At 25.3% G+C, this 12,830-nt stretch overlaps 1 protein-coding gene across 4 annotated transcripts; it reads left to right on the plus strand.

The window, feature by feature from the left end:
• Window positions 1-8,616, plus strand: LOC126907324 (dynein axonemal light chain 4). 4 transcript variants are annotated; one of them, XM_050688521.1, is made up of 4 exons: window positions 1-663; window positions 7,424-7,647; window positions 7,721-7,804; window positions 8,213-8,616. In XM_050688521.1, exons 2-4 carry the CDS (start codon window positions 7,579-7,581, stop codon window positions 8,372-8,374), a joined length of 315 nt encoding a protein of 104 aa, XP_050544478.1. In that variant the 5' UTR covers window positions 1-663; window positions 7,424-7,578; the 3' UTR covers window positions 8,375-8,616. The 4 variants fall into 4 exon arrangements, with proteins under 4 accessions (XP_050544478.1, XP_050544479.1, XP_050544480.1 ...); XM_050688522.1 differs by having other exon boundaries at window positions 7,471-7,647; XM_050688523.1 differs by lacking the exon at window positions 1-663 and having other exon boundaries at window positions 7,328-7,641.
• The last annotated feature ends 4,214 nt before the right edge of the window (window positions 8,617-12,830 follow it).

A 12,830-nucleotide genomic window follows, 5' to 3' on the forward strand; every position in this document is an offset into this window, starting at 1 on the left:
TAGGTGCAATACTGATATTTTATACTGCTACTGTACTGACATGACTCATTAATGATAACGTTCTTTTGTACTGACAAAAGTTACTGAGTGTCAGTAACGATTCTAAGTTGGCTTAATAATGGTACACAACTGGTTAAGTAGATGCCTAATAATAGCTTAGTACTGATTTTACTGTCATAACTTTTTCAAAAAAGACAAAATCAATGTAATATTTTTTGTGAATGATGCTTTACTTATCATTTGGTATATATTTTTATAAATCTGACCCTTTACCTGTCCACGGGGAGGAATAAAAATGGCAACTTTTTCACAAAATATTAACTTTATCAACTTAATGTTTGAATGTATTCCGAAAATACTTACACACATATATTGTTCGGTCGTGACGAAACAGTTTGGTGGGTGAGCGCCGGTTTTCATCTCTTCAACAAGAGCGCGACATGCCACAACTGGTTTATCTGTTGGGGTAGTGTGTGGCAGTGGTCGTGAAGGATTAATTCGCGCTCAATTAGTCGGCTGTTTCGGTTATATCGACGCCAGGTTTTTTTGGGTCGAGTATTGCCTTGTCGCCACAGTGTTCAATTTAAGTTGCTCAACGGCTTATTATATGTTACGGTGTTTTTTTTGTTGCTTACAATGTTCATCACCTTCAAATGGCAGTGGGTAATTACTAAGAATTTTTTATTGTTTATTTAACGGATTTACAGTCCACATAAGATAGATATGTATTAGTTATAAAAAGGGGATATATGTTATTTATTTTATTAGTAATTTGTGCTAATTTCATTTATCATTGGCTCTTGTTGTTTGTTATTTTTTTATAATAACTGAAAATATCATATTGTGATTATTGTACATGTTGTGTTTCTGTCTATCTAGTATATTGTAAGGCTCAATTTCCACATTTTTATATTCTCCTTTCCTTCCGCTAAGGCATGGCCAAAATACGTATGGTCAATCGTATGCATTAAACAAACTAAAAGATTACAAAACCGCAAATTGCCGATACTAAAAAAAATACAGCCGGCATTGCACAGATATATATATATATATATATATATAATGTTACGGTCGAAGTAGAAAATCAGTCATTATATACAATGACTAGTACTGAAAATGCCAAGTAAACACAAATTATTATCATGACAAATGATATACAAAACACTTTTTTTTTAATATAATTTATTTTTTGATACATATTATTTATTTTTACAATTGTTGCCATTGTTGCCATTGTGACACTTAGTGTTACATAAAATATTTGCTTTTTTGCATTTACATTTCCTTGTGTCACATTTTGTGATACAAGTGCAGCGTTCGTAATCTTGTTCTCCTAGGTTGGAAAGTAATCTACTTCCCTCAGTGATAACTGAATGTCGGGTACATCCTCAATATTAATAAACTCCTCCTTTCAAATTGTAATCGAATTTCTACTGTAATAATGTTGCAGTTTACCTTTGGTTGTGCCCAATTTGTACTTTCCATCATCCACTAAAAACAAATCTTAATTAAAAATTGGTAAACATGAACATAATTAACAAAAATATTGCTTTTATTACCTGATAGTATCACTCCCGAAATTGATCGTAAGTCACTTCGAGTTCTATCCACATCTGGTATCTTAATTTTAATGGATTGTCCAATTTTTCCATCACAAAATCACGAAATAAACGCCAGTTTTAGAATTGTACACAATGTCCTCACCTGTTTTAGCATTGCATACAATGACTAGTCATTGTATTACAATAACTAGTCTATGTAGGAACTACATTTGTATGGTTTACTTTTGCCCAAATAGCATCAGCATTGTGTACAACGACTGATTTTTCCACTTGGACCGTAACATATATATTAAATAAAAGCTTATGTAATATACATTAATATGAAAAAGAAAAATTTCAGACTTAAGTTAGTTTTCATGGTGAAAAATAACATCAAATTTAATAAAAAAAATAAGATTTTTGTAAAAAAATTATTTTTAATTTTATAATGCTATAACTTTTTGAAAAATATATAGGACAATACTATATATTTATGATAAAATACTATTTATATACCTATTGCATTTGACATACTTTTTTTTTTAATAAAGCCATTTCCCTTTATATATATATATATATATATATATCATAAAACTAGTTATCAGAATGTAAATAAGGAAATAGAAGTTCATATAGCTTTTGTTATAATTAAATTGCCAATTTTATCAAAAAACGAATGCGATTAACGTTTACTGATTCAATAAAAATCATTGTCCGTAACAATGACTTTTTTGCAATTTTTCCGTAATTCTTTTTGAATTACGTTTTTGTAACTTTGTTTTTGGTTTAATCCACTAATTTTTCAAAATTATACACTATCTACAGATTTGCATCGAAGTATTTTTTATGAGAGTGATTTTAATAACTATCATTAAATAAAACACTGTATCGCCACTCCACTGTGCTGGGTTTTTTATGCGTATTTTTAAACGTTTAATATTTTGAAATACATACATACAAAAAATTGAATTAATAATAGAAAAAATTAAAAATTTTTGCACCTTGAAAAGCAATTGGAAAAATTATATAGCTATAAAACTTAGTCATCATTGATCCATATTTAAAAATATTATTTTCAATGATGACGATTGTGCAAATTTTAAATCGATTTTATAAAATGTAAATATTTAACTAATGAAGTTAACATTACCTTAATACATGATTGTTACATTTTAAACACTACTTGTTTTAAACGTACTTAAAACACCAACAATTTCAAAATTTACATTGACCTTGTTGGGGACGTGACTAAAAGAAATAAAATTTTTGTTTTCTATATATTTGTGTGTAATCTAATTGTTTATGATAAACGGTTCACTCTGTAGATTTCGATTATTACCTTTGATGCAAAGCTGAGAAGGTATTGATTTTACCGTGTTATGGGGTTTTTTATATCTGTACATGAAAATTCTTGGCTCTAACTGGAATGATTTGGATGATCATTATGTTAAAAAAACCCAATTTTGATGTAGATGAACCTATCCAAAAATTAAAAAGCCCCTAAATTTAAGATATGTAATAAAGTATTAAAGGCTCTTACAATGTATTATAAAATTGAAAAAATATTTAAATCTTACGATTGTTCTACTATTGGCCGTCAATTTAGTAATAGTAATATATAATTATTTTTTTTATAATTGTGATATATTACTGTCAGGTATTATCTATACTTGTCCCAACTATGCTGCGATTTCATTTTTTTATAATATCTCTTTTTAGTTGTTAAAATAATTTAATAATAGATTTTTAGAAAAACACATTTTAAGTTACATTATTCAAAATTTAATATTGATTGAGACAGAAAATAATAGCGAATGTGCAAAAATAATAATTTTAATAAAAAAAAATGACATAAATGATAAAACAGTATACAGTAACGGCACAAATTCTAAATATAAAATTGCATATTTCAAGAATAAACATAATATAAATGTTTCCACAATGATCCATCTGTTAGATACACATTAATGTGAGGTGACGCGATACATTTAATTTAATATGAAAAAACACGGTAAGTGAGGGAGAGCAGGTCAGTCGATCGCGTCATACACGTGCGTGTTTGTCACGACGGGTATGCCGCTGACACAACGCAATTTGTTTTCATCATTTTTTGTAGCCGTCTAGTAGACCGGAGATTCCGCATTTTTTGGAATATACGCCGTGATCTTCAATGGGTTTTCTTCCCACTAAAAAACCACCACCTTCGTAATGGTACGGCGGCGCTGCTGTTTAGACCGGTCCCTGCAGTGTGTGACAGAGGTCGTGAAACATTCATTCGCGCTCAATTAGTCGGCCGTTTCGGTTGTATCGACGCCAGGTAATTTTGGGTCGAGTATTGCCTTGTCGCCACAGTGTTCAATTTGAGTTGCTCAACGGCTTTGTTATATGTTACGGTTTTTTGTTTGTTGCCTTCCCTGCATCTGAAGTGTCACAATGTTCATCACCTTCTAACGGCAGTGGGTAATTACTAAGAATTTTGTATTGTTCATTTAACGGATTTACAGTCCACATAATATTTTATTATTAGTTATAAATTATATTATTATTATATTAGTTATGAAAAAGGGGATAACTGTTATTTATTTCATTAGTAATTTGTGCTAATTTCATGTATGATTAGTTATTGTTGTTTGTTATTTTCTATCATAACGGAAATATATTGTGATTATTATATATATGTTGTTTTTCTTTCTTTCTATTTAATATATTGTAAGGCTCAATTTCCCATTTTATATTCTCCTGTTCCTTCCGCTAAGTCATGGCCAAATACGTATAGTTAATCGTAGTTATTAAACGAACAAAAATGTTACAAGCAAAATTCGCAAATAGCCGATACTAGACAAAAAATATAGCCGGCATTGCACACCATCTAACACTTATATTCCTTCCAATGAAAAATATATATAAAATATATTTATTAACACGAACATGTATATGCAAAGACTGTATACCTATACATATATATGGGGTATTCAGTAATTAAGGAAACGAATTTCTACTTTTCCCATTGTTTGTAATAACTGACCTGTTTACTTACTCGCTGAACACTCTGTATATATAGGCTGTATTATAGCTTGTCTCAAATCTAACACACAATAATTTTAACTTTTGATCCAACTATGATTTTGATAAAAATTTTTAGAAATAATTATTCCCTACTTAGACTACGTTTAAGGAATATTTTTTATTATTTATAATTAGAGTATTAAGAAAAAACTAAAAAAAATTTCATGGTTTTTTATGACATCGATATTAGCAGGTACAAAGCATTGTTATTATCAATGGTAGTAAGACACATTGTTGTGAGTTTATAAATACATTAACTGACAATACAGAATGTATATCTATTGATAGTCATAATTGATAATAAACAATCCGTGACTGTGATAGCAATATCATAAAAAACCAATTAGCTACCTGTAATTTTAATCCCTAGTGTATTATACCTATATATTAACTCAAAAAATTGAAACTTTAAATGTTTATATCTAATAAACGAATAAAGTTATANTATATTAACTCAAAAAATTGAAACTTTAAATGTTTATATCTAATAAACGAATAAAGTTATATTAAAAATTCAAATGACATTTGTTATTAAATTAAAAACTCAAACATTTTATTAAATTCAAAATATGTGTTACCATTTAAAAAAACAAAGTTGACACCCTTACCAGGCATAAGGGATGAACTTAAAAAGTATTACATAGTTAATAATTCAAGAATAATGTGTAACTAAAGATAAGAATAAAAAAAAAATTTTAAATTATTATTATTCTGTAAGTAATTGAGTGGGTTATGATAAAAAAATCACCCTGTATATATAAAGCAATTTGAATAAAAAAATTTTGCTACCGTTAAATTTTTTATGATAGAGCCTATATTACTAATATAAAAACCTAGCACAGTGGGGTCGTGGCATAGTTGGGTCCAGTATAGATGATATCTGACAGTGATTAAAATCACTATCATAAAAAACGCTTCGATGCAAATCATTAGATAGTGTTTAATTAAAAAAAAAAAAAATTTGTTAAAATAGCATATTTTTGAATACGGTAGCCATTTGCGCATAGAAGATAGGTCGTCGGGAAAAATTTTTTTTTTTATTTTATAGTACATAAAATAAGGTTTAATTTGATATATGTTTAAAGGACGCAGTATTCCCGGAACATTTACAAAAGTTATATTGATTTCTGTCAAAAAATTTTTATTTTAAGAAAAATAAAATATCAAACTTTACCGATTTAAAAAATTGCAATTTTTTGGGAACTTTCCTTTATTTACAAGAAACGAGGAAATTTTTTTTAAGGGCAATGTCTTCAACTTTATACGATTTGTAAAAGATCACAAAACGTAACACTAATTTCATATATTTAAGAACAACAAAAAACTAATAAATTCATGTCTATAATCAACGGCGTACACAGGTTTATGAGAAAAAGAGAGCTGTAAAAAAGTGGTAAAAGACATAAATAAAAAAAAAGAAACCATTTCAAAGTTAAATTATTACCTTCTCAGCTTCACGTTAAAGCTAAAATCCACTTTATACTTTTATAAATTTTAATTAATAATGGGACTTAGAATAAATTACTTATAACAATTACTCAAACGCATTTTTAAAGAGACAATACAAGTATTTAATATTTAATATAATATATAATTTTCCATAAAAGTTAATATTACTACTTTTAATCTACAAATATTGATTTTACATAACATATTATATTACAGAAATAAACTTATAAAAACACATAAAGTACTATTACATTAATGAAAAAGTTATCAACTATCTGTTGTACAATTGTCAATTTTCACAAAGGATTGGTATTCAATTAAAATGAATTCGTTAATTTTATCCAGTATATTTACAATACTTATATACAAATTAGGAATTTTGTCAAAAATACCCGGTTCTTTTTCTACGAGTTGTGCAGGAAAGTTCTTAAGTAAAATGTGAATTATTTTCTGTGAGGGTATTTTCGCTCCATTATTATTTAAAAAATCAAGTGGAAGATTTTGTTTATCATTGTCATTTGCTATATGATTAACACAGTCCATTATAATTTGCCGTAAGTTCATTAAACTACAAATTATTTCAAAATCATTGTAAGCTCCGCCTATTTGTTTTTTACCATTTAATATAAAAAAAAAATTGTTAAATATATTGAATGCTATTACAACCTTCTTTATAATTGATTTAATATGTTTAATTTTTAACCCTTCGTAGGCGTAAACAGCTATTAATAAAATATACTTATTTGTATGAAAAATCATATTTTTTTTTGCCTCGTTAAAATTGTCACCCTTCACGTATTTCCATAGAGAATATTCTTTCAATTCTTCTAAACTCTTAACAACCAAAGGATTATCATTTAATTCGTTGACCGAAGTGCAATTGCTTATTTCAATAATTATTGCAATGATTGATATGACAAGAATTTTCATCATCATTTTTAATTTAATTTAAGATTCACTAAATTTATTTACCAAAAAAAATAAACGCAAAAGTTACTAATTTTCTTATTTAACTACTGTATTAGTTACACTTAGTGAATATTTATAACATATGAAATTTATTTTGTACTCTATTTACTTACATGTTTAGTATTAAAATAATTAAAATGTGTATATAATAAATCAAAATGATTTGTAGTTCTTTTATTTAAAAAAAATTTTTTTTGATAAAATTAATTTAAAATTATACTTTATCAAATTTTTATACATTAATCACTTTTACTACTATAATTCTATAATAAAAATCCAACTATACCAAAATCTTAAATACATTCCTTAATTTGACTTAACAATAATTAATTCTAACATAATTTATAATTTATTTAAATGTCTAAAGAATTGAAAAATTACAATATTAAATGTTAAAGGAAAAGGTTTTAATAGCAAAAATATAATGAAAGCTACATTTCCATAGTAACAACATATAGATATTTTGTGAATCAATAAAAATTATTTGAGGGGTTAATATTATTTTTGAAATACAAGCATTTCACGAAAATAATAATACTACAGTAAAAAGGAAATGGAAGATTTAGGAGAAACTAAAGAAGAAGAAAATAAAAAAATAATTCATACTTATCCATTGGTAAAAGTAAGTAAAACTGATGGAAGATCCATTTTGGTAATAATTTTGTCATGAGTATTTTTTTATTATGGGTCAACAGATTTGTGATATGACAGAGGAAATGAAATCTGAAGCTATCGAAGTTATAATTACTGCTTGTGAAAAATTTGGAAACGATTACTATGTAAGTATAAGCATTGATATTCATACAACAGATAATTTAAATGCAATTCACATTAAATATTATGAATAGTTAAAAATTTGTTGAACTACTTGTCTATTTAGTATATTTTGTTATTCTTTTATTTTGTGTGGAAGTAATAAAAAGACAATACTCTATGAAATTTAAAGATAAAACAAAATTATTCACTTATTCTAAATATTCAAAAATAAAATTCTTGTTTATTTATTTGTGACATAAATATTATTTGTCTACTTATTCAATCATTTTTTGACACGAAATTCTATAAAACATATAATTAAATATTTTTATTTTGGTTTGATAGTTATGTAAAATAATTTTATGATAATTAAAAAAGCATCATAATGAAAGCACGTTAAACATAGTAGATTTATGTTTTTTACTACTTAGGCAGCAGCCAAAACAATTAAACAGACGATGGATAAAAAATATGGTCCACAATGGAACACTATTGTTGGAGAAGCTTACGGAATACAAATGACTCACCAAACAAAAACTTTATTATACATGTTCTTTGGTGGAAATCTAGCTATTTGTACATGGAAAATTTAACTTAATCAAGAGAAAATTTGAGAATCAAAATAATTTCACAATTTTACAATTATTTTGTACTCATTACATAATTTTAATTAAATAAAAACTATTGTTAAAGAACATAGACCCATATGAGGTTGCTTTGGCTACTTAGCACACCCCTAAAATATTTTCTTATAATTTACATTTTCTTAATTCTATACTCAAAAACTGTATAAATCTCCATATTATTATATTTATATAAAAAGTTTTGTTACTTATTTATTTGTACTGTATTTTATTTAAAATTATGAGTTAAAACCATTTTCATTGCGTTATGATTATAATATTATAACTGCCATAAAACGATTGGGTATCGTAAAACGTAACGATTAACGGAAATTGTATAATAACGACAAAATAACATAATTTCAAACGAAATAAAGTAAAAAAAAAAACTAAATAGAATTCGAAAACATATTAATGATTCATTATAACTTATGAGGTACAATTAATTTGGGAAAATATAACTACAAGCAAGCTAAAGCATAAAAACTATGAGAGAATTCTCATATGTGAAGAAGGGTGGATTAATTCTTAATAAGGTAAAAAAATTATCAATAACGTTAACATTTTTTATAACGTAAAATACTATGAAATTTATAACTGTCATAATGTAAAAACAAAATAAATAATTTTGATTCAAGTTTTATTAGAGAGTAAGAGATTGTTTTCTACAGAATTTAAATATCTTCAAATTAGAAACACTAATTGCTTCTGTATTAAGTGATTAACAGCAGAACAAAATTGCGTTTATTTGCATTTTGTCCTTTCTCGAGTTATCGATAAAAAGACCAATAAGTGTTCGAGTATATATTACAAATTTTGAGGTTATTATTTAGAATAGTATGACTATTTTTCTATGTACAGCTGACAAATTTATTTCCATTTATTGAAAAGTAATATTATAGATAAATAATTATATATTTATTGTATTATATGGTTTTATCAAAATTATATTAATTCACACTGTTTTTATAAAAATAATTGAAATTTATTAAAAATAAATAAGTAGTACATTATTTTTTAATATATCAGTACAGCAATGTTCAAGACCAAATTTCATTTTAAAAATCCGATAAATGTAATTATTTTGATCATTTTGGTGACCGTTATAGAAAATAACAATATTTGTTTGTATGCTATTGAGTTATTAAATTCACTTAAACCGATAGCCACTAGATAATTCTCAGCCAAAAACAATTCTTCACATAAAACTTTATGAAGTAATCAATGTATAGGGACGTGTTACCAAAGAGTTAAAATATATTTTTTATCTAAAAGAAAATAATAGTCCATAGATATGTTATACTTTTGAAACGATCAAGTTATTTCTGTTATTTTAATTACTTTAAAAACAATCTGAAGGTAATTTTGTACTCGTATTGTCAAATTTTATACTTTGAATAATTCCAACAAAGCACTGTGGTTCTAGACATTCCCAACTGTAATTGTATTTACTTGTAAATAATTTTTTTGTCGTATCTGTATTCTTTGAAGTACTTTTAGCAGATGAGATTGAATTATATTTAGCCGAACTCGACGTACAATGATTTTCAGAACGATTAATTTCGGTAACAACTCTACTTGTTAACAATGTTACATTATTATCTCCTTTGAACGATGTTGAGTGAAAAAATGTTGTTAAACACTCTACTTTATTTTTAATCGGTGATGGACTAACTTTAACTGGTAATGCAGACTTTCTGGTATTTTTTTTGCTCCCTGTAACTTTCATTTTTTTTAAGTTATTTAAATAATAACAAACAGAGTCAAATGTTATTAACGATAAGATATGTCCTGCTTTTCTAACGATCATGCAAACCTAGTTTATTCCATTAACATATTTTTTATTTATATGGCAAAACAATCATGAGTGCTTAGTAAAAATGATTAATACTATTTTTAAAAAATTTTAAAGTCATCACTGAAAGGGGAATAAAGTTAAAAAATTAATTTTAGTTGTACCGTATTGAACAAATGATTTTTTAGTTCAAACTTTTGTTTTAGTCACTGGTTAAATTTGTGTTTAATAGTAAATTTGAACAAATATAGCTATTATCAATTTTATTCAAATTATCGATGCCACTACTAAAATTTAAACTAAAGTGGAAGTATGTGATTAAGTTTTAAATGGTTTACCTTTTGCTATAGTTGTTTTTACTTTTTTCGAATATATCATAGAATATGTCGATGGTGTATTTAATACATTTTTTTTAGCATTTTTCAAATTTTCTGTGACTATGGATGAAAAGGATTCGGGGTTTTGAGATATGGGAATTGTTACAGCAACCCAAGAGTGACTAGTAATAGGAGACATTTTGCGTTGACGTGTTTTACGTTCAAAATTTTTTGTCAACATTCGTTGTCTGAAATTACCATTGTATTTGTTGTTTGAAATCCTTGTGTTACGACAACCATTTGAAGTGAAAAAGTTATTAGATTTGGTTATACTTCTCATGTGACCAATAGAAAATTGTTTTCTGAAAGAAAACATTTTTCCATGATTTATATAAACATTAATCATATATTTTTTCTTTTTTTTACTATACTTAGTGCCGGACCTGGTACGGGCTATTTTTTTACGCACAGTTTGTTCGTGAGGATAAGTTGATTGAAAGTTATAAATTAAATTCACAGTTTCTGAACGACTTTTTAAACCTTGGTTATACTTGGTGGTCTTTTTTTTGTTTTCATTTTCATAATATTGAATGTTATCACATAGTATTAAAAGTTTTGGATGACTAGGAGTATTTTTTTGTAGTTCACCGTTTTCATGTTTTCTGTTATTACTAAACATAGATAATGGTCTATCAAAATTCATCTCATTTCGTCTAGGAAAATTGTTCATGGCTAATTCATTTTGGGTATCCAAAAACTTATTAAGCCTAGAAATTTTCATATGAATTGGAACACCATTCGTTGACATATTTTCTAAAATAATTATATAGCTATTCGAAATACTTAAAATGTCATTAATTTTTTACTAATGATTTACCTTGATTATCTTCTTTTACATGCAGATCAAGAAACAATCCATAACGAAAAAAATTGAATAAAAGTATAATATTAAAATTGAACATATCGTTATAAATTTACACATTAATAATTTATTGAAATTAATTATTAAAAAATTAGCTCCTTGTTTAGTTTCTATGCCAATATATTATAATTGTAATTTATAAATATATATCTGGTCCTTTTTCATTAAATAAATGTCATAATAGTGTATTTCCAAATTTTATTTATTTATATAATATTCAAACTTTAAGTTTGATAGAAGTCAATTGAATTGATAAACATAACATATTTATAAGTTTCTTATTTTTAATAAATAGCAAAACAAAAAAAAACACTTTACTTATGCACATTTTAACATATGAAAGAAGGGAAATCTCAGTGCATTGACAATTTATTCATTTTATAATTGAGTGATATTTTAATACTTTAAATAGTTAAATAAAAAGACACTTTGCACACAAAAACATTTATATATTTTTCAAACAAAATACAACAAAACTGAGTTTAAAAAAATTAGCTTCAGAATACAAATTAGTTTACATAAAGTTTTAGCTGAAAAAAATGTATAGTGTTATGACCCAATAATACATCACCTAGTTTAAAACAAGATTCACAAAAAAAAAAAAAATGCTAAAAAACAAACAAGATTTTAGTAGATATTTTCACATTCATTGAAAAAATTTTCTTTTAGATTCAACAGTTTTAATATAGGTGAGGAACATTATATTCTATTTTCGTATTAATAAAAATTATGCCTTCATCAAGAAAACTGAATATTATATATAAAAAACTTACACCTATAGAATAGTATTTTAGAATAATAAAATTATAATTGTTACTATCAATGAATGAGCACATAAATTTAAAATGGTATTATTAAAGAAAATATTAAAATTATAGTACTTTTTTTGTATGTATACTAATATAATGGTTAACTAGTAATTATTATTACAAAATTACATCATAAAAATATAAGAAAAATTTTTTTTTTTAATTTTATTTTATACTGCAATAAAAATTTTAATATCATTAAGTATATTAAGATTTTCTAAGGTAGTAATTCATACCTTAATACTGAAAATAATTTTTTTATTTAATTAAAAATATTTAATGATATCCTGGCTAACAAAAATTTGAAATATAATAATTCTTATATTTCAATAAAATTAATAAAAAAAAATTATATTCCAAACATAACTCTTATTTCTACACAAGACATAAATTACATTAAAAGTAATTTTGTAAAATTTATACTTAGATCACCTTACTCTGAATAATAATTTATACAGCCAATAAAAACTGATTATTTTTCACTAAAAAAAAGAAAATTATTTCATAGTTATTTAATTAACTTAAATATGTAATATTTGTTGTAATAATTTTCACTGATACAGATGAATACATAACATTGATA

The sequence above is a fragment of the Daktulosphaira vitifoliae genome, unplaced genomic scaffold, assembly GCF_025091365.1.
Source record: "Daktulosphaira vitifoliae isolate Bord-2020 unplaced genomic scaffold, ASM2509136v1 Scaffold_5, whole genome shotgun sequence".
Lineage (NCBI taxonomy): Eukaryota > Metazoa > Arthropoda > Insecta > Hemiptera > Phylloxeridae > Daktulosphaira > Daktulosphaira vitifoliae.